Here is a 27,865-nt window from a genome sequence, read left to right as displayed (position 1 = left end):
TAAGATAATTAAAAAGAAGTTTATAGATCTTTTCCTGAAAAAAGAGTTTAGAGAGCACTTAATTCAAACAATTTCCTTCATTTTATATAAAATGATGAATAGCAAGGTTTAATGAACAAATCTTTGTTACACAAATAGTAAGTGGCAAAGCTGGGCTTTGAACTTATGTCCTATTATTCCAAGTTCAGTGCATTTCCCCAATTAAATAGAGAATCTTGTGCTTTCCATGAATTAAATAACTCAAGTTGCTGCATTAGGGAAAGAGAAACATGAAAGGAGAGTAATATTCTTTTTTTCAAATGTTATAGAAAAAATTTCTCATGGGCAAAGTCCTGGACAAGTTAGCAAGACTCATCTTCCTGAGTTCAAATTTAAGCTCAGACACTTGGTAATTTGAGTCTACTCAGCTCTGGACAAGTCATTTAACCTTGTTTACATCAGTTTCCTCATCTGTAAACAACATCAGCTGGAGAAGGAAATGGCAAACCGTTGCAGGACATCTGCCAAGGAAATTCCAAATGGGATCATGAAGAGTCAGATACAACTGAAAAGTGACTGAACAATGAAATGAAAAACACGAATATAACTCAGTTCTAAGGGTCAAAATAATGTTCATAAAATACAAATCTAGATAAAATCTAGGCATGCCTCCTGCCTTCAGTAGAGACTATCTTTGTTTCTGTTCATATCCGATCAGTTGCCACGTTTTATTGACTTGTCCGACATCTTTTGCATGTGTCCTCTCCATTTATTACAACCACCCTCATTAACACTCTTAACATCTCTCTTTTGGACTATCTCAATAGTCTCCTAATTGTTTTTCCTTGCGGTTATTCTCTCTCCTCTCCAATTTATTTTCTACACAATTAATATGGGGCTGACCAGTCACCCCAGGAATGCTCTCTCTCTTCATCTATGTCTTGTGAAGTTCTTTCTCTCAGTTCATTTCATCTCCTTTATGAGGCTGGTCCAGATATTTGTAATTGTTGTGTGCCTTTCCAGAAAAAAAAAAGCAAAAACAAACCTAAAAGACCCAAACAACTTAATTCAAAAACTTACCCTATGACCTTAGGCAAATGACTAACTTGCCTGCCTCAGTTTTCTTGTAATGTAATGCTTCTTAAAGCATTTACTTTATTGTAGTGAGGATGAAATGAAACAATAATTGTAAAGTATTAACACAGAGCTTGACACATAGGTTTTTTAAAATAATTTTTATTAAAGCTTTTTCTTTTCAAAATATATGCATAGATCATAATATTCATCTTTGCAAAACCTTATGTTACAATTTTTTTCTCCCTTTCTTCCCCCTTCCATGCCCTCTCCTAGATGGCAAGTAATTCAATATATGGCAAATAGGTGCAATTCTTCTATACATATTTCACAAATATCATGCTGCACAAGAAAAATCATATCAAAAAAGAAAAAATGAGAAAAAATGTAAGCAAATAACAACAAAAATAATGAAAATACTATGTTGTGGTCCACATTCTGTTCCCACAGTCCTCTCTGTGGATGCAGATGGCTCTCTTTATCACAAGACCATTGGAACTGACCTGAGTTACCTCACTGTTGAAAAGAGCCAAGTACATCAGAACTGATCATCATATAATCTTGTTGTTGCTGTGTACAATGTTCTCTTGGTTTTACTCACTTCACTTAGCATCAGGTCATGCTCTCTTCAGGCCTTTCTGTAATTCTGTAATTATCCTACTGATGTTTTCTAATAGAACATAATACTCTAAAACATTCATATGCCATATGAACTTATTCAGCCATTCCCCAACTGAGAGGCATCTACTCAGTTTCCAATTCCTTGGCACCCCCAAAGGGTTACATATGTGAGTCCTTTCCCCTTTTTTATGATCTCTTTGGGATACAGGCTCAGTAGAGACACTGCTGGAACAAACGGTATGCAGTTTGAGAATCCTTTGGGCATAGTTCTATTTTGTTCTCCAGAATAGTTGGATCAGTTCACAACTCCACCATCAATGTATCAGTGTCCCAGTTTTCCCACGTCCCCTTCAACATTTACCAATATCTTTTCCTGTCATCTTAGTCAGTCTGAGAAGTGTGAGTCTAGCACATAGTAAGCTCTATGTAAATGTTAGCTATTAATTTTCACTGAAAGGACTCAATAGTGTCTCAGTAGATAAGGAGTTCTGGGTCTGGAGTTAGGAAGAGCAGAGTTCAAATCTGGCTTCAGACACTCACTAACTGTGTGACCGAGGGCAAGTCACTTAACCCTGTTTGCCTCAGTTTCCTCATCTATAAAATGAGTTAGAGAAGAAAATGGGAAACTGCTGCAATATCTTTGCAAGAAACTTCCAAATGGAGTTACGAAGGGTCACATATGATTGAAAAACAAGAATTTTCAATATTTACTTTCACATTGCTTTCTGGAAAAAGTAACTTCTCTCATGATTATTGTTTTTTCAGGAAGTACGAATGGGTGGAGATTAGGAAGATTGCTCTTTGTTTTTGTAAAAAGGCAGGAAAACCTTCGTTATGGTCTTTCTTTTCTGCCCATTTCCTCTTGCATGTAGCTTAGTATCTGAGTCAGGAACTGGGAGACATTTGTATTTAGCTTTTATTTCCTGCACGGGCTCTAAGTTTAATAAAAATAGGTAGGATTTATAGTGTGCAATTATTATCATCCTCAGTTTTTGTTTTGTTTTTGTACATAGAGAAGCAGAAGTTGGAACTTGCCCAGAGTTTCACAGCTAAGTATCTGAGGCTGGAGTTAAATTCAGATCTTCCTCAGAGCTCTAGCTACTGAACTACCTTTCAGCCTCAGTTTCAGCAGCTACCCAAGAATTAGAAACCAAATCCCACAAACATTTAGGTTAGAAACCAATGAAGGTTGGAGAAAAAAGGGGCTGAAGTATGGAGTCAGAGAATCTGGATTATAGTCCTAACTCTTCTAATTAGTTTGTATAACAGGCAGAATGCTGCACCTGTCAACAAGGAAGCCTTGAGTTCAAATACCACGTCAAACAATAGTTGCAATGTGACTTTAAGCAAATCACTAAACTGCTCAAAGCCTCAGTTTACTCATTTGAAAAATGGGGATAATTACAGCTGGGCCTCAAAGGATCAAATGCTATAACAAATAAATTTCTTCCTCCTATCCCTTTAAAAGTGACTTTGATCCCTAACTTCTTCTAGGTTTTGCTTCAGATAAATATTCTGGAGAGAATAATCCTATTTCAAAATAAAGGTTGGTCTGGGGCCCAACCCAGCTTCCCGGGTGGTAGTTATTTATTTTCAATTCCTAGTCATGGAAATTCCCCTCAGGTTTGATTGGGACACAGCCAGTGAATGATGTCTACTTCTGAGCCAGCTCTAGAATCTGTTAGGTTTGGCTTCTGAGTCTCGGATTTCCTTAAGGTGTAGCTTCCTATTTGAGTCGGCTCCAGACTGTCTGGTCTTGGCCCCATCCTACTACTGACTGCCATGAATCTCCCTCGATGGGTAGGACCAGGCCTGGGATGCTGAGAGTCAGGTAGCTTCGATGCTACTCACTGATTGGCGGTTTGATTTTTGGTTAAGATGCTCAGCTTCTCTGGCCCTTTCCTCATCTGTAACACAGAGGACTGGATAACTTCTGAGGTCCCTTATCCGGCTAAGATGTTACTGTATGTTCCGGCCCATTCTGCCATCCTTACTCAAGTTTCAAGATGAATTTTTCTCTTTTCCTCCTTTCTCCTTAAATTCACTGAAATTGACTTTGTATCAACTCCCCCCCTCAGTGTTATATCCTCTGTGCTTTCCAAGGAATCAGCAAGTTAATCTGATGTTGCCCAATCATGTCTGACCCCCAGGCACCTTCTACCTCCACTGTCTCCTGAAGTTTGTCCAAGCTTACATTCATTGCTTCTATGACACTATCTATCCATCTCATTTTCTGACATATTATTTCTCTTTCTCTTTCTCTTTTCTTTCTTTCTCTCTTTCTCTTTTTTTCTTTCTTTTTCCTTTCTTTCTTTCTTTCTTTCTTTCTTTCTTTCTTTCTTTCTTTCTTTCTTTCTTTCTTTCTTTCTTTCTTTCTTTCTTTCCTTCTTTCTTTCTTTCTTTCTTTCTTTCTTTCTTTCTTTCTTTTTCTTTCTTTTCCTTCCTCCCTCTCTCTCGTCCTCTTCCCCCTCCCTCCTTCCCTCTCCTCCTCCCTCCCTTTTCTTCCCTCCTTCCCTCTCTCCTTCCCTCCTTCCTTCCCTCCTCCTCCTCTCTCTCTCTTGGTCTCTCTCTCTCTGTCCGTTTGTCTCTCTGTCTCTGTCTCTGTCTCTCTGTCTCTCTCTCTCTGTCTCTCTCTCTCTCTCACACACACAATGGATACAGCACCAACCCTGAAGTCAGGAGGACCTGAGTTCAAATGTGACCTCAGACACTTAATACTCCCTAACTATGTGACCCTGGGCAAGTCTCTCAACCCTAATTGCCTCAGAAAAAAAGAAAAAAAAGAAAAGAAAAGAAAAAAGAAAAAAAAGTCTCAGGCATTTTATTTTCTCTCTAAAGTATTTTACCTCCTGCTTGCCTTTTATCCTGTTTTCCGAACCCGCGAGCTACTTTCGGTTTCCCTCAGACTTTAGAACACCGAACTACGCGAAACCCCGCCCCTCCCTCCCTCTCCTCACCCCCACACAAGCCCGGGCACACACACAAACATCCCCAGGCGGACAAACTGCCAGCAATTCCGAGGACCTTCGGGAGATGCTCCCAGAAAAATAGTGCGGACGCGGCGGAGGCGGCTGCCTGCGGCTCCATCATGTCCTTGCAGGCCATCATCTCCAGCGACGGCCCCCGGCCCAGCCAAGCCTGGGGGCTGCTCATCCTCTTCTCCCTGTTGATCCAAGCCTTGCTGTCTGCTACCACGTACTTCTATTTCTCTAGCGAGCTGAAGCAGGTCAGTAGGGCGGCTGGGGAAGCCTGGGAGCGCGGAGCGCCGGGGCTGCTGCGGGACAGCTGGGTGCGCCCCGATCCGTCCCTGCAGCACCCCCGCCTTCCCCGGCTCCCAGACCCGGCAGAGGCGAGGGGGTGGGGCGGGGTGTCCTGGTGCCGGGCACTGTCATTTCTCACCTCGGCCCCTGGCTGTCTCCCGGGCTTGCTCAGGTCCGAAAGCCTCTGCGCTGGGCGCCTCAGAGGGAGGAAGAAACTAGGAGACAGTGCACTGGCAAAGGAGGCTTGGATTGCAAAACCTTTCCTGCCCCAGCTGGGGCTTGGGAGCCTGCAAGAGGAAATGCTTAGACAAGCTTGGCCACTTTTAATGGGGTGATTGCCTAGATTTAGAGAAGGATGGGGGGGGGGCTTGGAGCCCAATCCCGGCTTGGACATTGCTGAGCTGCATGATCTTGGGGATTCTATAAAATGAGGGGACCATCTGTAGTGACCTCTGCGGTTCCTCGTAGCTGTGAACCAAGCTCTTATCTCTGCCTTGTGCAGACCTTTGTGACTTAAACAAACACTAGCCAGCTGTCCCACCCTTTCCCCGAACTTTCCCCAAGCTTCTTTATACACACACACACACACACACACACACATTTTGCTGAGGTAATTGGCTTTAAATGACCTGCCTAGGATCACACAGCTAGGAAGTATTAGTGTCTGAGGCAAAATTTGAACTTAAGTCTTCTTCAGGGCTGGTGCTCTATCCACTGCACCACCTAGCTGCCCCTCTCCCAAGCCTCTCTAAGGATTGGCTGCTGAAGCTCTCACCCAAAGAGAATCTAGGTTCAAATGCACCTTCAATTTTTTCCTTGCTGTGGGACTTAGTTTCTGTGTGCCTCAGTTTCTTCATCTGCAAAATGCACCTCATAACTTATTTCCCAGGGTTATAAAATGCTAGTTCTTTGTATGAACAGAGCTACCTGCTCTCTGTCCCTGGTACCATAAAAAAGCCAGGCAACCCACAAGTCTATGTTAAGGACCTCCTCTATGCCAGCACAGCGCTAAGCACTGGGGATGGACATCTACAAGTGAATTTCTCTCCCCCTTATAGAGTATCTAGACTACTGGAGAGCTAGAACATGTGCAGGATTTATGTAAAATTAATCCCAATGAGGGAGCTTGGAGTCTGTCAACAAGCATTTATTAAAGGCTTACTATGTGCCAAACACTGTGCTTAGCATTACAGATGCAAAAAAAAAAAAAAAAAAAAAAAAAAAAAGGAAAAAGAAAATCCCCAAGGAATTTATATTCTAATGGGAGACACTAAATATAAGGAATGAGGTATATGCAGAAGATATATAGTAGTAGATGAAAGTAATATGAAAGGGACAGACAGCAAGCTTCTGGGGACTAGAAAGTGCCTCCTGTAGAAGGTGGACTTTAAGCTGGGACTTGAAGGAAGCTAAAGAGACCAAAGGGCAGAATATGAGGAGGGAGAGCATTTCCAGGCAAGGGACACAGCTAGGGCAAAGGTTGGAAGGTGGGATGCTTGGAAAATTGCAAGTAGTTCAGGTAGTTGGATGGTGGAGGATATGGAAGGGCTAAATAAGTAAGGGATATTATTCTTTTAACATATTTGCTTTGGCACTTCTAGCCTCAGACAGTTCAGAGTTTTGAGAGGTAATGTATCAGGGGAAAGATTTGAACACAGGCCCTCTGATTCCCAGTCAATGGTTTTTTCCCCATTATACAGATAAGTCAACAGGCATTGCCTGAGGCACAGTGAGTTTAAGTAACTGATTCATAGTTGCAGCAAGTAAGCATCTGGTATGGAATTTGCACCCAACATCACCCAGATTATTAGTGGTTAACTGAATCCACTTATTTACTAGTCAATAAGCAAGCATTTATTAAGCTCCTTTTATGTACAAAGTAATGTGCTGGGATCTGGGACTTCCAGGACAAAGATGAAACAATCCTTGTATTTAAGAACCATATATTCATTCTAAAAGGGTAGACAGCATATTGTCCCATCCATCTATTGAACACTTCTTGTTTGTAGGGAATATGGGATTCTTGATTTGGAAAGATTTCAGGGGCCATTAACTCTAAATCCTTCCTCTTATAGACAAAAAAATTAATATTCAGAAGGTAAGTGACTTGCCCAGGATCACACAGACAGTAAATATTTGAGAAAGGACTTGAATTCAAGTTTTGCTGCTTCTTAAGACCAGAGTTCTAGAGCTGGAAGAGACTGCAAAAGTCATCTGGTCCAATCACCTCATTTTACTTTTTGTTTTTCCCTTTGAGGCAATTGGAGTTAAGTGACTTGCCAGGGTCACACAGCTAGGAAGTGTTAAATGTCTGAGGCCAGGTTTGAACTCAGGTCCTCCTGACTCAGGGCCAGTGCTCTATCTACTATGCCAACTAGCTGCCCCACCCCCCCATTTTATAGATGAGGAAATAAAATCACAGGGAGAGTGAAGGACTTGCCCTACCCAGATTCTCTTTCCTGTTACACAGACTTAAAGACGCTGGTTTATTTTTTTGTAGTGGAATGGAAGGGGAAACTATCTATGTCATTTATTGTGCTATATTCTGAGGGTACAATAAAAGACAAAGAACTTCCTGCTCTCAAGGAACTTAAAATCCTAATGTGGAGGGGGAGGAGGGAGAAACAACACATACAGAAAAACTTTTGTTTATGTTTAATTCATGACAGATGGGAAAACCAGGTAATATTTTGGCAATTAGGAGGGAAGATGACATTTAAAGGATCTTGGGGCGGGGGGAAGGACAGAGTACATGATTCCCTACAGAGAGGACTGTGGGACTAAAGGATCTTGGGAAGAAAAGGACAGAGAACATGATTCCCTACAAAGAGGACTGTGGGATTAAGGGTGACTAGAATAGAACTCTGGAAAGATGGAGGTGTAGAGGCCGGCATCCAGTTGATAGTTGTTCTAAACATGGTAGAAACTGGACAGTGGAACACTGGATTGGAAAAAGGATCCCCTGGCAGTTCTCTAATGGTCCTTTGGAGCATTGTGCAAGACAAAGGAATAGAGTGTGGATGTGTAAAGTTTAGTTATGAAACTGAAACCAGTTGCTCTTGTGTATATTAAAGATATCCAGGAATAAAGTTCCTAATAGTATTGTGCTATAACTTCCCCAGCTGGCACAGCTACAAAATGCAAATTCTCAAAGCAGCCTGGCATGCCTTACAAAGGAATATGTGGGAGCCATGACAGGTAATAGAAACTCCAGTGGTGATGTAGAAGAAGTGGACCTCCTATGCCTGCAGTTCAAGTGGCAGCTCCAACAGCTGATTAAAAAGGTAGGTCAATTAGTCAACAACCTTTCTTGCTGTGCCCTTAGACATGGAATCAGGGGCTGGGCTCACCAAATAATGAGTGAAACAACCCTACTTGGATTTCTAAATAAAATTATATGATCATATTTGCAGGAGCTTTTGACAGTTTATGAGGAGTCTTCTACACAGCAAGGTAAAACCAATTTTTACTGGAATTCCATGTTTACTTTTTAAAAAAGGGATGCATTTTCTTCACTGTCAGATTGTCTGTATTCTAACATCGTGGGCAACTTTTTAATCTGCTTCCATCCACCTGAATCCTTTAGTTCTAGCTCCTGCTACTTCTCCCTCCCTCCTACCAATCTGATAAATAGCTTCTGTTTCTTCATGCATGAACCATTTCCTCCAGCATCCCTCTCTATAACATCTGGGCTCTCCATTATGTTGCCTTCCTAGGGGTGTAGGAAAGAGCAATTAGAACAAAGAAAGGCAGATGTTAGCCCTGATCTCATTCAGAAAGTATCTGAGGAGTTAACACTCTACTTTTCTGCATAAGGAAGGAATTACTATAGAGGGAATGAGTTGCAACTGATGTTTAGACAAAGGAATGGTTCACTTGCAACCTTATAAGGCAAGCATCTGAGCAGATGACACCCAAACTATTATTTCAAGTAGTCTCCCATGGAGTTGTTTCTTTATAAATATATAGATATATAATCTTTTTATTATGCTTTTATATGTTTCATTACAATTTTCTCAATTATACACAAAATAATTTTTAACATTTTTAAAATTTGAGTTCCAAATTCTCTTTCCCCTCTTTTCTCCTATAAAAGGCAAGCAATTTGATGTCAATTACACTTGAGTGGTCATATAAAACATAGTTCCATATTAGCCATGTTGCAAAAGAAAACACTGAAAAAAAGAAAAATAAAGAATACTTCACACATATTTTCTTCCTTCCTTTCTTTCTTTTTCTTTCTTTCTTTCAAATACTTCACACATATTTTCTTCCTTCCTTCCTTTCTTTCTTTCTTTTTCTTCCTTTCTTTCCTTCTTTCCTTTGGTAACTGGGGTTAAGTGACTTGCCCAGGGTCACACAGGTAGGCAGTGTTAAGTGTCTGAGATCAGATTTGAACTCAGGTCCTCCTGACTTCAGGGCTGGTGCTCTAGCCATTGTGCCACCTAGCTGCTCCCACATACACTTTCAAACTTGAGAGAATAATTTTCTCTTTAAATTATTCTTCAATTAGGTGCTAGACATTATAGATTTCTTCTTAGACATTCAAAGACCTTGCTCAACACATTTTGGGAGGCATAAGATGAGACTGAGAGGAATCTTGGCATAGGAGGTATATGGGGCCCTTCGGAGTCAAATAGACTTGGATTTGGGTCCTCCCTTTGATATACACTTGATGTTTGAGCATAGATAATTTACAGCTCCTCTCAGTGCCCATAGGAGCTCTCCAAGGTTAGTGAAATTTCTCATCACTGCTGGGGGAAAAGGTCTGATCAGTAAGAAACTTTCTCTCACCAAAATGTATTTTCAAGGAAGATAATGATAATGTAAGCTATTTACAGGAAATTCTATATTTAGAAAGTGCTGGTATTAGTGTAAATTTGCAAAGTGAAGGACACATTTTATCTTGTTTGATCCTTACAATAACTGTGGGATACCAGTGCCTATTATTATCCCCATTTCACGGATAAGGGAACTGAAGCTGAGAGCTTCAGTGATTTGCCTAACGTGACAAAACTAATTTGAACTCAGATTTTTCTCACTTTAAGGTCAGATTTCTAGTTATCACATCACTACCCAGCAGCCTATTTAGTGCCAAAGTACAAAGATCTGAGAGGATGAGAGGTGTCCCATATATTTATTATATTTAATAGTTCTGAAAGTTGTTAATATGGGTGGTTAATATCCTTAGACAAACCTACTTAAGTTTGGGGAGAGTCATTACTCAAAAATTGTCCACAATGGGATGTAGTTTTTTTTGTTCATCTGTCCACCCCAGTTTTCATAACTGTAAAATGGAGACAATAATAGCATCTACTTTATAGGGTTGTTGTGAGAATAAAATGAGAAAATAGTTGCAAGAGTTCTGAGCACAAAATAGATAATTAATAAAAATGCTTGTTCCCTCTCCCCTTCCCCAATCTCCCTTCATGCCTCACTGAATGATGGGATAGCTTTTAAGACCTTCTCAATTGGCATCTGTTGATATTAAGATTCATTTCAGTGGTTGAATCAGTACACTAACTATTCTTTCTTACTTCTCTTCTAGTTGAGAGGGAGAATAACCCTCCTGGAGCCACAGAAAGGTTCAATCAGAGTGGTATCCAGAGAGCAGCGGCTCATCTCACTGGAAGCAGACAAATAAGTCCTATCTTTTTTAGAAGTAAGAGACTCATGTATTTTTTTTTTTCACTTCAACTTCCATCTGATCATATTAAGGGATAGCATTGTGCAAGGATCTGGGTTAATAGGAACAGAAAGAAGAAATGAGCTGATAATCTCAGAGGGGAGTGGGGTTTAAGATAAACATACAAAATAAATACAGTATAGGGTAGAAAGCAAAGCTCTAAGAAAAAAGGCTCTGAGAAAATTTGAGGAGGAAGGTCATAGTCTTTGGGTGGGGAGAAGGGAGGAGGAAAAAGACAGGCTTCATGAAGAAATGACCCTAAAGAGGTCATTAAAGAAAAAGTTTCTTTTTTAAAATTATTTTTATTTTGAATTTAATGGACATATAAAATAAAATGGAAGAAAATGTTTCCATATACAAAGTTAAATAAGGAAAGAGGGCAAGAAAAAACATGGATCTTTTATCTTTAGCTTGGTTTTAAAAATACATAATAAATTCAATCTCTTGGCTAACAATTATTATCATCTGCATTTCACAGATGAAGGAACTGAGTCCTAGTTGTCTCTTCTTTCTGAACCTCCTTCTCTTCTAGAAACTTTCAAAATGCTTCACGACCCTGTTTTCTAAGAAAGAGGATTTCAGTGGGTAGACATGAGGAAGGAGCCATAGAAAGTAGCCTGTATATTTACAGAGATGATAGAGCTCAGTGAATAGTACACATTGGAATGTAGAATGCATAAAAAGGTGATAGATGAAATCAAGTTAAATTGGAGTCTGTCCTTGGAGGTCCTGAAATCCCAGAGTTTAGTTAGGGGTATAGTGGATAGAGTACTGGGATTGGAATATGGAAGACTCATCTCTACTTAAATTCAAATCTGGCCTTAGACACTTACTAGCTGTGTGACTCTGAGTAAGTCACTTAACCTCATTCACCTCCATTTCCTCATCTGTAAAATAGTCTTCCGTGATCTCCCCAGTTGATTTCTCCCGCTTCCATTATCTTAGAGAACTTTGTCTGGATATCTTTGCCAAGAAAACTCAAATGGGGTCACAAAGAGTTAGATAAGGTACAATAGAAGTCATTTTTGAGCACATCAGACCTGTGAAGGTGGCCTTGGATGACTGTGGCAACTAGATGAAGGATAGATTAAAGGAGGAATGGAGGTAGGGAGACCATTTAGATCTCAGACTATTGTGATACTTCAAGGAAGGGAGGATGGCTGATTGAACAAGGCTAACCTCAGTGCAAGTCAAGAGTAGGGGACAAAGTTGAGGGTTACTGGGCGAGTAGAATTGCCAGCACTTGGCAAATCATTAATTGGAAGGTAAGTGATAAAAGAAAAATGACCTACAGGACACAGTATTGGGCCAGGGATCAGAAAACTTGAGCTCATCTCTGAGTTCTATTCTTTATTAGCCTGGGAATAATCACCCACCATCTCTGACCTTAATTTTCATCAATTCTAAAATGAGGGAGTTTGGACAAATGACATCAGAAGTTCTTTCCAGCTTAAAATCTCTGATCTTATCATCAGAGATATGAGACAGAACCAATCAGAAAGAAATAAAAGATCCCCCAAACAGGGAGGATCAGGCTGATGGATTTTTTAGTAGATTCACTCAATGTGGTTTTGTGATTTATCAATTATTGAGATGAAGTAAGTAGAAGATTGTCTAATCTGGGGATACAGATACATTGGAACGGAAACCAGTACTTTGTTGAAATGACTAATTATAAGCTCAACACTGAAAGGAAGGAAACAAGGAAAACAGAACTAGGAAGATTGATTAGAAAAACAGTGATATAGAAGGGATTTGAGCAATGAGCACTAATGAAGTGTTCCTCACCTGCTAGGCACTGTACAAGCTGAGAATGAAGAGGAACATTAATAAGAATGAGACAATGGACCAAGTGATGGTTGGAAGTTGTGATTAGGGAGGGGAATTCTAAAGTTTAAACCCAAACTCATCAACTAGATGAAGGAGGAGCCCACTTCTCTTGGATATTTCTTTTTTCCATCTCATTGGCAGTTCATACTTAGTGTAGGCAGATTTGGCTTACTTGCTTCCCTTAACCAAGACCAATCTGAAAAATGAGGAAAGCATTATGTATTATTTACATATTATATATATTTTTTCATACATTGAAGTCTTCTATAGAGGGAATCCTCCATAGATCTTATCTGTACTTCTTTCTTTTAAAAAAGATATCAATTTTATTTTTTTAAAAATTAAATTCTATTGCATGTGTTTAACCTAAATCAGATTGCTTGCTGTCTTGGGGAGAAAGGGAGAAAAATTTGGAACATAGCTTTTGCAAAGGCAAATGTTCAAAACTATGATGCGTTTGGGAAAATGAAATACTTTTAAAATAAAATAAATAAATACAACAATTTAAATTCTATTTTTCCAAAAAATGAAAATCTGATTTTTCTCCTTTCCACTTCTCCAAGCTCTCTCTTTCCTACTTTCATCTGTATTTCTAGCAAGATCATAATGGCTCAATCTGTGGTCACTGGCCTTCTATTCACATCAATCCATCAACAAGTATTTGATAAGCTGGCACAGGGAAGACACCGACAATGTTAAAAACCAGCTATTTTTTTGCTAAGAGTCAAATCTGAAAAATATGCTCACTCCTTTGTTTAGTCTTCTGTGATCTTCCCAGTTGATCTCTCCCTCTTCAATTATCCTAGAGAACTTTGTCTGGCTTAGTCTGGATATCTCATTTCCCCAGTGTCAATCAACCTTGTTTTTAATTATCTAATGTCTTCCCTCTGGGAATTACATTGTGTTTAAGAGAGCTAGCCTTGGAGACAGGCTTTAAGGTTAAAGTCCATATACTGATTGTGTGGCCTCCAAGGAGGTCAGATCAAGTTTCCGTGCCTCAAGATGACTTCCTAAAACTGAGTTCTCACATCCATGAGAAGGTGCTGGCCAGAACTGGAAGTGGGAAAGGTTTTGTTTTTGTTTTTGTTTTTGTCCTGATGGAATCATCTGTCCAATCCTTGTTCCTATATTTTACATATACTTATTTTTGTAGGGGTTTTTGCACCCTTATTAAGATGTAAATTTCTTGAGATCAAGAATTGTTTTGCTTTTGTCTTTTTATTTTTATCACCCAGCACAGTGCCTGGCACATAGTAGATGCTTAATAGATGTTTGTTAATTGACATACATTGAATATCTCGAACATAGTGTTTTTCATTTCCTTGAGGGCAGAGATTATGTTTTTACTTTTTTTTTTTCTGTCTCTAGCATTCAGTGTAATACTTGGCAAAAGCTTGACGGGATCAGTATGTCTATGCTAGATACTGTCCAATATTTCTTTTCCTTTCCCTCCTTTAAAAAATCAATTAATTTACTAAGTGTATACTGTATACCAGGAACTGAGCCAAAGATACCAATATAAATAAACTAATATGGTACCTCATTTGTTATTAACTGCAATTTTTTTTCCTGAGACAATTGGTGTTAAGTGATTTGTCTAGGGTCATACATCCTGGAAGTGTTAAGTGTCTGAGATCACATTTGAACTCAGGTCCTCCTGATTTCAGGGCTGGTGCTCTATCTACTGCATCACCTAGCTGCCCCTATTAACTGTAATTAAAAAAAAAAGATCATCTGCCCTCAAGGAATTTATGATGTAACTTGGAACACAATATGCAAATAAAGGAGACTGAGAGGAGAATAAGAGAGATCACTCAATCAGTCAGAAGCATTTATCAATTGATTTCCTCTAGCACTGCCCCCATCCCTGTACTGGCCTTTTTCACTCCACACCTGAATTATTGCAATAGCTTCTGGTGGATTCGCCTGCTCCAACTCTCCCCCCCTCTCCAATTCATCCTCCTTTAAGTTACCAAAGGGATTTTTCCAAAGCACAGGTCCCTTCATGTCACCTCTTCCTCATTAAACTCCATTAATTTTCTGTTTCCTACAGGATGAAATACAAAATGGTATCCAAAACTCTTCCTAAATCAGGCCTCTCATCTCTCACTTTTCTAGTCTTCTTAAACCTTAGTTCTTACTTTGTAGTCTTTGATCCAGTGACCCAGTTCTCCAAATTGTTCATGCACAAGATACTCTATCTCTTGGCTTCGGACATTTTCTTTGGCTGCTGTGGAGTGCATGACAGCCTGAAATGCTCCCCCTCCTTGACTTTACCTATTAGCTTCCCTGGCTTCCTTCAAGAATCAAATAAAATCCCTTTTTCTACAGAAAGCCTTTCCCAATTCCTGTTAATTATAGTGTCTTCCCTCTTCTAACTGTTTCTTATCTATCCTCTATATAATTTGTTTGTTAGTTCTTTCCCTCTTTAGATTATAAACTCATTCAGGGCAGGAAGTGTCTTTTGCTTCTTTCTGACTATCCTCTGTTTGCACAGTGTCTGGAATATAGTAGGTGCTTAACAAATACTTATTGATTAAATGACTGAGAGGATACACAGAATTCTCACTTTAACTTCCAATTAATTTATCATTTCTCTAATTGTTGCTTCCAACTCTGGAGAAACTGGCCTTTGGACCAAGTCATGGAGATTGATTTCTGAGGGGCCAAGATTAGAATTACAGGAAACTTTAGTGCAGATGCAAAGTGTTGGTGTCCAAGCTGTGAGGTGGCATAATGAATGGCAAGACAGGAAGGCTTGAATTCAAATCCTGTTCTATACACTTAATAACTTTTCCATCCTTAGCCTCAGTTTCCTCCACTGCAAAATGGCTTTAAAATTTTGACTACCTCAAAGTTTTTGTGAGAATCAAATGAGATAAAGTGTAAAATGCTTAGCAGTCTTAATGTGATAAGTAAATGTCGGTTATCATCATATTTCTAATAACAAAATGCACTTGAAATTAATACATTGTCTGCTTGTGTTCTGGTATCACCTCTTATGTATGTTTTTTTTTTTTTTTTTTTTTTTTTGCTCTCTCAAAATGTCTAGATCCCTTGCTTGGAAGAGCTTTAGGTTGGAAAATCAACTACTGGGAATCTTCAAGGAAAGGACACTCATTCCTATATAATATGAACTTCTTAGATGGTGAGCTCATCATCTCCCAACCTGGATATTATTATATCTATTCACAAACCTACTTTCGATTCCAGGAGTTAGAAGAAAGCTCTGTTTCAACTTGGAGTGAGGAGAGAAAAAAACAACCAAGACAATTGGTTCAATACATTTATAAAGTGACAAGTTACCCAGAACCCATCCTACTCTTGAAAAGTGTAAAGACTAGTTGTTGGTCTAAAGATTCAGAATATGAACTCTACTCAATGTATCAAGGTGGAGTGTTTGAGCTCAAAAAGAATGAAAGAATCTTTGTCTCTGTCAGCAATGGAAAGTTGATCGATTTGGACAGAGAAGCTAGTTTTTTTGGTGCTTTTCTAATGAGTTAGTCACAATTACATGTTAGAAAGTAACCACCACTGCCATTTAACCTGCTATATGAGACATAGTGACAATAGACTTTCTGGAGAAGGAGCCTATTAACCACAAGATTCATCAGTCCCCTGATAAACACACATTTATTATGTATTTCTTACCAGGTATCAATCACCACCATGCTAAGTGCTACAGTATTAACTATGAAAAAGAAATATAATCCCTGATCTGAAAGAGATAATAAGTTCAAGGGGAAAAGGCAAGGTACAAAAAGAAAGTGATAGGATGGGGAAGGAGGGGAAAATGCTCTATCAGCATTGGAATCCAATCCAAAGAAATGAGGTGAGGTGGAAACTGAAGAGAAGGCTTGTCTGACAGCCTTTTTTAAATGGGAACTTTGGGATTAGTTCTTTGCTTTGCCTTCTATTCTATATGTTTTAGAAATAGCAGCATTGTGAAGGCAGAGCATTGGGATTAGAAGATTATCTTTTTATTTCCAAATCTTTGCTCCCACCTAAAGTTCTTTTACAAATAACTTAGTATATATATATATATATATATATATATATATATATATATATATGTGTGTGTGTGTGTATATATGTATATATAATATATATTAAGGGAACCATATATATGTGGTTTCCTTAACCTATTTGTAATTCCATTTTTAAATCTATGATGTTTGCCACTGTTTGTTCAGCACAGCATTCTGGCTATATACCATTGATGAGTGAGCACTTATCATCAGTGTCTACACATTGAAGGGTAGGCAATAAGAGGAGAAAAGCAAATAAGTATTGTTTTTGTTTATGACCTGAAACAGCCATTCTACTTAAGTCATTTTTATGGACATCACTTTTGCATTCTTAAAAAAAAAAAAAAAGTCCTTTTCTGCACTGCTTTAAAAGGATTTATCAGTGACCTCTATGAGGTAGAATACTAGTAATGGAATCTCTGGGTCAAAGAGTATGTGCATTTTAGTTACAGTGATTTCATTATTTGTGCCCCCAAATCTTTCAAGCAGATCTAGAAAATGTTAAAGATCACATCATTACCAGGAATCCAATTTTAAAAAATCACAATGATTAAGTTTTTCAGTTCAAATTGGCAGAAAGAAATCAACAGAGATGTCTGTGGACATAATTTTTATCATGTTTTGACTGCTCTACCTCATCTGGAGCCAGAGATCCAAGACTGATAGAGGAGAGGAACCTGAGCCTGGGGGTGGCATTCAGGAAAAAGAGTAGTCTAAGTTTAAAATTGTTAGCCTAGAACAGCTTCTACTTGGACAGTTTCCTCTGTTACATTCCCAAGAATGAGACTTTTGGAGGAGACAGATTGTCAAAAAAGGTGCAATTAAGAGTTGCAAAAGGGGCAGCTACATGGCATAGTGGATAGAGCACGTGCTCTGAAATCAGGAGAAGTTAGGTTTAAATTCAGCCTCAGACACTTATGAACTGTGTGACCTTGGGCATTTCCAGTCCTGATTGTTGGATTGAAGGGGGGGGGGGAACAGAAGATGTTTGTAAATTCATGTACTTTTTGTTTTTTAAATAGTATCTTTGATATTTTTATCACCTAAATTTCTCCTGTAAATCTCCCTTCTCTGTCCCAGAGAGCCATCCCACTCAATAAAGTATTTGTTTCTTTTTTCTTTATTTATTTTTAACATTTACTATTTCTTTCCCTTTCTGTAGCCCCTCCCTCACCCATTGGGAAGGCAAGAAATATGTATCAGATACACATATGAAGTGATGCAAAATGTCTTTCTGTATTAACCACAATGCAATACAAAACAAAACCATTGTACAACCCCCCCCTCAAAAAAAAAACCCTCAAAGCAAAGAAGAATGAAAGTAAAAAAGTGTACTTCAGTCTGCACTCAGAATCTTCCAGTTCTCCTTCCGGAGAGATATCATTTTTTATCATGGGCCCTTTGGAATTGTATTGGATCATTGTAGTGATCAGAATAAGGTTTTTTGTTTTTTGTTTGTTTGTTTGTTTTTGTTTTGTTTTGTTTTACAGTTGATCATTGTTACAATATTGCAGTTACTCTATATAACATTCTCTTTATTCTGCTCACTTGACTTTGTATCAGTTCATATAAATCTTCCCAGGTTTTTCTGAAACCACCCCTCTCATCATTTCTTATAGTACAAATGTATTCCATCATATACTACAACTTGTCCAATCATCCTGAAGGGCATCCTCTCAATGTCTAATTCTTTGCCATCACCAAAAATGCTGCTAGTAATATTTTCTCTTTTCTTTGGTCTTTTTGGGATATAGGCTTAGGATTTAGTGGTATTACTGGGTCAAAGAACATGCAAACTTTTATAACTATTTAAGCTATTGTGCTCCAGAATGATTGGACCAGTTCACAACTTCATCTCCACTGCATTAGAGTGTTTGTTTTTTTTCTACATCCCCTTAAACATTTTGTCATCTTCCTTTTTTTCAGGTTAAACAATCTGATGGATTTGAGGAAATACCTCAGTGTTCTTTTAATTTTCATTTCTCTAATCAGTAGGGATTTAGGATTTTTTTCCCACGTGACTATTGATAGCTTTGTTTTCTTCTTCTGTCTGTTTACATCCTTTGATCATTTATTAATTGGAGAGTGGTTTTACACATCTGACTCATTTCCCTATATATTTGAGAAATGAAGGCTTTATCAGAGAAATGTGCTATAAATATTTCCCTTTCCTTCTACTTCTGGTGACATTAGTGCAAAAACTTTTTAATTTTATGTTATCAAATTTCTTCATTTTACTTCCCATGATCATCTCTATCCCTTGGTCTGACAGGTAAGTTTTTTTCCATGTTTCCCCAATTTCCTTGTAAAATTACACTTTATTCCTAAAGCACATGCCATTTTGACCTTATTTTGATTTATGACATGCTCTTGCCCTAAAAGTTTGGGTTTTTGGGTTGATCAAACATTAGATTGTTAGAATCATTTGTTATTATGTATTATTTATTTAATCTTTTCCTCTGATCTCCCATTCTATTTTTTCACTTTATTTCAGTATCAGATTATTTTGATGTTCACCACTTTTTACAGTTTGAAATCTAATAGGCTAAGCTGACTTCCTTTATATCATTTATTATTGTTCCCTTGGCATTCTCAACTTTTTGTTCTTCCAGATGAATTTTGTTATTTCTTCTGGCTCTATAAAATAATTCTTTAGTAATTTGGTATGGCACTGAATAGGTGAATTTAAGTAGATTTGTCTCTTTTACAATATTGACTCAGTTTCCAATTAATATTTCTCCAGTTGTTTAGATTTGTTTGTGTGTGTGTATGTGTGTGTGAAGTATTGAGATTATGTTAGTACAGTGCTTGGATTTGTCTTGGTGGGTAAGCTCTCAGATGTTTTATATTCTTTGCAGTTATTTTAAAAGGAATTTCTCTTTTTATCTCCTCCTGCTGGGTAAGAATTTTAAAGAGGGAGACAAAGAGAAACAGAGACAGACAGAGACAAAGACAGAGAGACAGATGGAGGTTGTGAGAGAGAGAGAGAGAGAGAGGAAGAGGAGGAGGAGGAGGAAGAGGAGGAGGAGGAGAAGGTAAAATTAATAAAAATCAGTAAAACTTTTCAATTCATTGAAAACATCTGAAAATATATACAGTGTTCTACATCTATGAATCTTCATACATGAGCAAAGGAGTGGGATGGAAGGTATTTTTTCATATCTCTTATTTAGGGTCATGCTTATTCTGAATAATTATGCAAAATTTACTTTCTAGTCATTGACTTGTCCTTGGCGAATGAAAAATCTCTGGATCAAAAGGTATGGACATTTTGATATCTTTATCTGTATAATTACAAATTGTTTTCCAAAATGATGATACTAATTCACTGTTCTACTAACAATGCACTACTAGGGCAGCTAGATGGTGCAATGGATGAAGTTATAGTGTTAGGAAGACCTGAGTACAAGTTTGGTCTCAGACACTCAATTGATCCTGGGAATAGAGTTAATCTTTTTACTTCAATTTCCTCATCTGTTAAAATGAAGTTGGTAATACCATCTACCATGAAAGGTTTTTGTGAAAATCAAATGAAATAATAATTGTAAAGTTCTGCCTGGCACATGGTAAGAATTATGTGTTAGAAACATATGTGTTTGTATAGATAGATAACATTTACCATTATTATTTTCCCAGAACTGTTTGTGCTTTGATTATCCTTATCTTTTGTCATCTTTGGTGTGAAGTAGAATTTGATTAAATTTCTTTAAAGAAAAAAAAAGAATGAGGAAGAAAAAAAAAAGAAAATTAGCAAAAGCAATCAATTCTTTGAAAACATATGGAAATATATGCTGGGTTTCATATTTATGGACCTCTCATCTTTGCAAAAAATTGGAGTTCCTTTCCTTTCCTTTCCTCGAGCACTGGGCCTGGGGGCAGGAAGACCAGAGTTCAAATTTGGCCTCCGATACACACTAGCTGTGTAGCTCTGGGCAAGTCACTTCACACTTATTTGCCTCAGCTTCATCTGTAAAAATGAGTTGGAGAAGGAAATGGCAACTTACTCCAATATCTTTGCCAGTAAAACCCCAGATAGAGTCATTAAGATTTGATCATGACCGACATTACTCAAATACCACCACAACAAAAGATGAATCAGACCTAGAAGTTTTTGTTTAGAACCCATTGTGCAAAAGACTCCAAGAAGAACCGATAGCATGGGTAAGTCTCTGAACTTTTAGTTAGAAGAAACTCCAGGAAAAGTCCATCACTGGAATAGCTCTGGAGTCCTTTGAAGGACCTAGTCTGGTTCACTATATTTAGAACTAGGCAAGCTTTGCTCACCCTATTTTGTTGCAGAGCTTGGCCCAAATTTTGGTTTTCCAATTTGAATACTGATACAAATGAGATAAAAAAAAATCAGGGAAACTCTGAATACTCTGGAGAAATACTTTGGTTTCCAGGGGGCAAACCACAAGAGAATAGTGACCATGCAAAAAAGAAAAAAGAATCCATAAAACTTTGGATTGAAAAATGTCTGAGAATAAGGACATTAGAAAGCCTTCTAGATCATACGATCAGAGGCCTGGACATTTTCTCTGACACTCCTCAACTGTCACACCTTTCCAAAACAGAAATTATGCACCAAAGATAAAATAATGTCACTTATCTCCATGTTCTAGGACAACCAGAAGCCAAGAAAGATAAAAAGAATCCCTAAACTCCAAACTCTTGAACTAACACGTATTGACACTGAGCTCACCCAGTACTCTCCCCTATCTCCCATGTTATTGGCAGTGAAAGTGCACTAGCAGACCCAAGGACATCACATATGCTTACAACAAAATCTACCCCTATACTTTGGTCACTTTACCTTTTTTCAGTGCCATGGAGACCCTACCTTCAGGTTGTAGAAATTTGCCCTGGTTGTGACAGTCAGCCAGATGACCATAGTCCCTCAGGAACAAAAGCCTGCCAGGGGCCACAACCCTGTAGCTCCAGTTCTGCAAAGTACTGAAGTGCCAGTGCTGAGGCAAACAACTCTGTAAGACCACTAGAGCGTGGAGCACTGGTGGAGAACCTTGTATTAACATTGTTGCAAAGCTACAAAATACTGTGTGTGTGTGTGTGTGTGTGTGTGTGTGTGTGTGTGTGTGTGTTGTGCAACACTCCACCAAACCTGAGGGAAAGAACATAGAATCCAACTAGGCAATTCTGGCCACCCAAAAGTTCTGACCACCCAGCCTGATGAGCCATAAATTTCCCATCGGAAGAAAAGGTTATGACACTTTGAAGTTCAATCCTCAAAGAAATCACAGAAGAGAGGGAGACAGAAAACAAAGGATGGAGGAAATCAGAGAGGAACAAAAACCTGAAATTACTAAAAAATTTAGGGAGAAGAAAACTCAAAGACCTTGAACATGAACAGGTAAATCTACTGGGAAAAAAACCAACAATAACAATAGTCGGATACATGGACTTCAGATCTAGTAGATGAGTACAGGCATCTATGAATAAATTCTGGAATATAAAAAAGAGAAATGATTTCATATTGATAAGAATGAAGAATTTATACAGATCATGCAACCACAACATACAGTTTCTGAGTGACTTAAAAAGAAATGAAAACTTCAAAAATGGAATTTATGGCAAAAATAATTGACAGAATAGAAAAACTTAATTCTGTGATAGCAAATCTCACCAAAGAAACAAGAGAGATCAACTAATTGAGAATACAAATACACATAAATGAAGAACAGTTTAGAAAGAAAAAAAAGCCAAAAAGTCAATAGTATTAAAAAGAAAACATTATCTCTCTTCAAGTAAAACATCGATCTCAAAGATGGGCTGCTTACAAACAATCTAAGGCTCATAAGTCTCTTAGAATTCCCTGCTGCCATAGAGAAGGAAGTGGAAAATAACAGTTCCAAACTTCTGAATGGAAAAAATGAAATTCCAATCAAAAGAATTCACACAGCCTTAAGAACAAAATCCAAGACTGAAAATCCCTAGAAACATAATGATAAAATTTAACAATTCAATTCAGGAGTACCCTGAAGAAATAAAATAATACACAAAATGAAATTGCCAGAAAGAATGGCAAGGAAAATTGATATCTTAGAATGGACACTGGGAAATCTTACCTAGGAACAAAATGCCTTAGAAATAAAAAAAAAAAAAAAAACTGGGACAGACAAGACAGCAATAACTCTATAAGAAAATAAAATATATTAAAACAAGAACAACAGATTTTAAAAAGAAGAAAAAAATACATAAAAAACCTACTGATTTGGAAAATAGTTCGAAGAGAGATAATCTAAGAATTATTATCAGATTTATATTGCAATTAATTTAGGAATTAATTGATTTACTGTAATCCAAAGCGAACTATAATCTCTATTCTAGTGCTTCCTGTTTATGACAAAGAAAATGAGACAGCTAGGGATTGTTCTAGATCTGGTAGGGAACAGTTCTTTGGATACCTACTGAGAAAGACCATGATGGCAGAAATGGTGAGTAATATTTCACACTTTATTTATTTTGTTTTCTTTAATAGTATTTTATTATTCCAAATACATACAAAGATAGTTTTCAAAATTCATCTTTGCAAACCTTGCATTACAATTTTTTTTTCTCTCTGTGTCTTCCTCCTCTCTTCCCTAGACACTAAGCAATCCTATATAGGTTAAACATGTGCAATTCTTCTAAACATTCAATCATACTTTAATAAGGAACAGAAAGCAAAAGAGAAAAAACAGTACATGTGTACAGAGGCAGATAGAATGGAGATGAGAGATGGGATGATGGAAGAGGAAGCCAGGCAGTATGAGGAAGAGATGAGAAGTTTTCTATAGATTGAAGTTGGGAACATTAACTTAACAGATTGGAGTTTGGAAGACAGGAATTTTGGGTCAAACTTCTAAAGTTTAAATGATGGTAGATGGATTATGTTTTATCCAGGCCTCCTTAGGGTTAGTTCATTAGCGTATCTACATCATCTCAAAGTTATCAGTAACAGTTAATTAACATGACATTTGCTGATGTTCTGCAGGTTTCACTGCACATGTCTGGAGTTTATCTGAGGCTTAGCACAGGCAGTCAGCAGGAGCTGTTAGAGTAAAGCTAAACTGGCTTCTCCTAAATTAGCACATGGTCTCAGAATGTGGCTTTAGTTAATGTATGAGATAGTATCCAGTGGCACCAATATTCCCTTAACCTATGAGATAATTTGCAACTAACTGTCAATACTCTTAATATATGGAGCAATCTATAAGTGATTTCTAGGTTTCACTTTCCAATATTACTCCCCATTATTGTTCCCTTATAATAACTATTTATAAACCTGTTAAGCTAGCTAGAATTGGGAGGAGATAAAGGGATCAGGACAAAATACAATTGTAACCTAAGACTATATGAATATCATGATACTCTATCTCAGATAGTTATAAATTAAGACTTCCCAGAATTCTTAGAAGTAGAGGACAAAGTCAAAATAGAAAGAATCCACTCTTCTTTCCAGAAAAAAACATCCCAAATAGGAACTTGAAAAGGGCTGGGAAGAAAGAGCGAAAGAGAAATGGAGAGAGAGACAGAGACAGAGACAGAGAGAGAGAGACACAGAGAGAGACAGAGAGAGAGAAGGAAGAAGGGAGGGAGAAAGAGAGAGGGAGAGAAGTAAAGAGAGAGATTAAGTTCTAGGTAGTCATATATAGTATATATCACACAGTACTTGACAATTATAAAAGCAAGGCAGCAGGCAAGCATTTATTAAGCACCATTATGTTTTGGGAGAAATATTACAACAGTCAAGATAAAGGCTTACTTTCAAGGATGATCAGAATTAGGGTAATTTCTGACGAAAATTCAAGAATTGGTTAGACTTTTTAAAAAATAGGCATGTAAGTGCTCAAACATGGAAAGATTTACATATTTGTATGATTGGAAGAGAATGTCAAGATGAAGTGTTTACATGTCAACAGGGATATAAGAAGCAAATATCTACTCAAAACCCTAATAATTTTAAGAGTCAGAGTAAAAGGTAAAAAACGTAAGGGATAGAGAACTGACTATACTGGGGAATAAAATCAGAGGAAGGTGAGGGAAATTATCACAGAAGAAAATATAAAAATATATACTGATGGATGGAAGAGTGAGAAGAATGAGCATCCCATGAACTTCACTTTGATTTGAACCAGCTAAAGCAGGGGTCCTCAAACTACGGTCCATGGGCCAGATGCAGCAGCTGAGGATGTTTAACCCCCTCACCCAGGGCTATGAAATTTCTTTATTTAAAATCGCACAAAACGAAGTTTTTGTTTTTACTATAGTCCGGCCCTCCAACAGTCTGAGGGACAGTGAACTGGCTCCATATTTAAAAAGTTTGAGGACCCCTGAAAGGATGATTGTCAGTTAAATTCCCCAGCTTCACACCAAACATACAATTTTAAGTATGGAAATACATTAAGATCAAAAGGGAACTAGAAGGAGAGAGGAATAAGGGAAAAGGAAAGGGGGAGGAGTGGATACCTAGGTAAGGGAAGAGATTAAGAAAAACTAAATAAAATGTTAGAAAGAAGAACTTGAAGGAAAGATTTTTAAAAGGACGACAGAGTTCTATCCCCATTTTACAGATAAAGGAATTAATACAAATGGATGTGACTTGCCCAGGTCACAGAGCTAGTAAATGTCTCAGATAGGATTCAAGTCCAGTGCTTTATTCACTCTTCTACTTAGTTGTCTATTACACACTGCTACTTACTACCCACGGAACACAGCTCACAACACTTTTGGACAAAAATTTTTTAAAAAGCCAAATATGTAATACATTTTGAAAAAAAAATTTCCAACCTCTCAAAAAAAAGTGAAATTTCTAATCATTTTCTAGAACTTTAAAGGGTAAGTAAGCTTCTGTTATGGACATTTCATTCATTCAAAAAATCTCAAGCATACTAGATAAGACAACATCAACACATTTAATTTCTTCCTAAATACAAAGTAGGAGCAATCTACGATATCTGCAACTCTTTTTTTTCCTCCAATAATGTTTATTTTCCCAAATATGTGTAAAGATAGTTTTCATCATTCATTTTTGTGAAAATTTGTGTTCCAAATTTTTCTCCTTCCTCCTATTACCACCCCGCTCCCCAAGATGACAAGCAACAATGCTGGTTTAAATGGTTTGGCATCTGCAAGTCTTATAGGCAAAAGTGAATTGGAATTACACTAGATTCAAATCCAGGGATCCAGAGTTTAGGGAAATGGCAAAGGGAAGAGAAAAGCTGCAACAGAGAGTAAACAGGCCATTTTGCTTATAGATCACTAGTATCAGATTGTCTCTCTTTTACTACCTTATTTGTAAAGCGGGCAGAGGAGCAAGAAGAGGGAAAAAATATAAGAAATCAGAATAGAAAGAAGTACAGATTTTAAAATTATCATCCTGAATATGAATGGAATGAACTCACCTATAAGATGGAAGAAAAGAACAAAGTAGATTAGAAAAGAGCATATGGCAATACTCTTCTTACTCATCCTTTCTTTTTGAAAAAGACCAATGACTTAATGGAGTGATAACTTGATTTATGCATGAATTGGATTTAAAATGAGGTAGAGTTTCATAGTCATCATTCTCTTTCCTTTAGTCATCAAAATCCAGTGGCATGATAAAAATCAAGATAGTTGATGATATCCCAGGAATTTTGATGTTTAAATTCTGAATACTCCACAGTGCCTGCTTTAGCCATTTTTCGTGGCTACTGAAATAAATTGTTTTTATCCATCCATTCTGACAGGAGAAGTTTTCACATGACTGGGCCAGATATCCCCATAAATCACTTATGGGTTTGATGACTTCAACCTTGTTTAACCTGCGAGGATAGTTTTATCAGGGTGTGACTGCTGAGCATGCTACTATTCTTGGAACCACAGGGAAGAACTGAGTACAGATGGACGCCAAAGGTGAATGAGCAGTCCTGAAAAAATCTCAGCAACTCTCACACTAGATGTACTAGTTCTCCTTAAACACCCCATACACTATAATATAGAAAAGATACAGATAGACAAAATTGAATAATGCTTAGAAAATGATAACGAGGATGGTGAGAAGATTAGAGACCATCCCATGGGAAGATTGGTTGAAAAAAAAAACAGGGATATTTAGTTTAGAGAATATATGGGGTGTAGAGAAGTATGATGACTCTATTCAATTTTTTTCAGGGATATCCTAGATTTGTTTCTCTTGGCCCTAGCAGGTAGAACTAGAAGAAATGGGTGGAAGATACAAAAATATTTAGACTTAGTGTAAGAAAAGTTTGCTTAGAATTGTCCAAAAGTGTTATGAGCTGGGTTCCTAGTAGGCAATAAGTGATATTGGATAGTGGGAAGCTAGGCTGAGCAGTGGATAGAGCCCTACCTGAAAAAAAGTTACTAATAGTTACTAAAAGTCAAAGCTCAGTTTCTTTATCTATAAAATGGGAGTGAAATTAGTACTTATCTCTACCCTGTTAATTTTTAAACCTCTTCTTTCTGCTAATTTCTAAGTCACTATATGACTTACAGTTAGAAAGTATCAGTAACCCTTGCTTAATTGTCTTATGGGATTTTATGTCCATGAACCAATTCCAAAGAGATAGCCAAATAAAATTGCATAGAGCTATGTTGGCATGACTTACAAAACTTTGTTTGATTTTTTGTTTGTTAAAGTTTGTTTTTTGGGGAGCAATAAATTGCTTTGGATATTGCCCCTTTGTTATGTGCATATTTTTCATATAAATGTTTCTTTTTTTCAACTTTCAGCCCCATGCTACTGAGACCCATTAAAGATTTTAGCTTAAAAAAGCCAAAGTAAACTAGGTAAAATAGACCATTCTTTGCTTCATTTCTTACCTAGCCTTAATCACTGAGTGGATATTGCCTCACTTAAATTGAGATTTGTTTAAGACCTTACCTTAAAAAGACCAAGGTCTCTCATTGTATTCTTGGCCATCTCCAGTCATTCTGAGCTGTATCTATCTTGCCACTGCATCCACATAACTCTGGAGGAGAAAATGATGATTGTGACTTTGTATAGCTCACTCTCACTTAAATACAACTCATTCAAATGTCATAGCAATGAAGGATAAAAAAGAAGAAGAATGAGAAATTGTTAAAATAGAGTAATCACTGTGAGTTTTGATGAATTCTAATTACTACTTCTTAATCCATTGTTGCTCCATTTTTCATTTGTTGACTTATTGTGACTTTATTTGGGACTTTCTTGGCAAAGATATAGGAATTGCTTCCATTTCCTTCTTTAGCTCATTTTACAGATGAGAAAATTGAGGCAAACAGGGTTAAGTGACTTACCCAGGGTCAACACAGTCAGTAAATGTCTAAGGTCAGATTTAAATTCAGGAAGGTGAGTCTTCCTGACTCAAGGCCCACCACTCTATCCAATGCACCACCTAGCTGCT

At 37.6% G+C, this 27,865-nt stretch overlaps 1 protein-coding gene across 1 annotated transcript; it reads left to right on the top strand.

Annotated features, from left to right (window-relative positions):
- Positions 1-4,622: 4,622 nt before the first annotated feature.
- TNFSF10 (TNF superfamily member 10) lies at positions 4,623-16,289 on the top strand. Its single transcript, XM_031957670.1, has 5 exons — positions 4,623-4,900; positions 8,057-8,218; positions 8,348-8,387; positions 10,483-10,596; positions 15,503-16,289. Exons 1-5 carry the CDS (start codon positions 4,763-4,765, stop codon positions 15,952-15,954), a joined length of 906 nt encoding a protein of 301 aa, XP_031813530.1. The 5' UTR covers positions 4,623-4,762; the 3' UTR covers positions 15,955-16,289.
- Positions 16,290-27,865: the final 11,576 nt, after the last annotated feature.

The sequence above is a fragment of the Sarcophilus harrisii genome, chromosome 3 (genome assembly GCF_902635505.1).
Source record: "Sarcophilus harrisii chromosome 3, mSarHar1.11, whole genome shotgun sequence".
In the NCBI taxonomy this organism is placed as follows: domain Eukaryota; kingdom Metazoa; phylum Chordata; class Mammalia; order Dasyuromorphia; family Dasyuridae; genus Sarcophilus; species Sarcophilus harrisii.
Note: the sequence above shows the minus strand (reverse complement) of the source record. Positions and strands in the feature narration are given on the sequence as shown.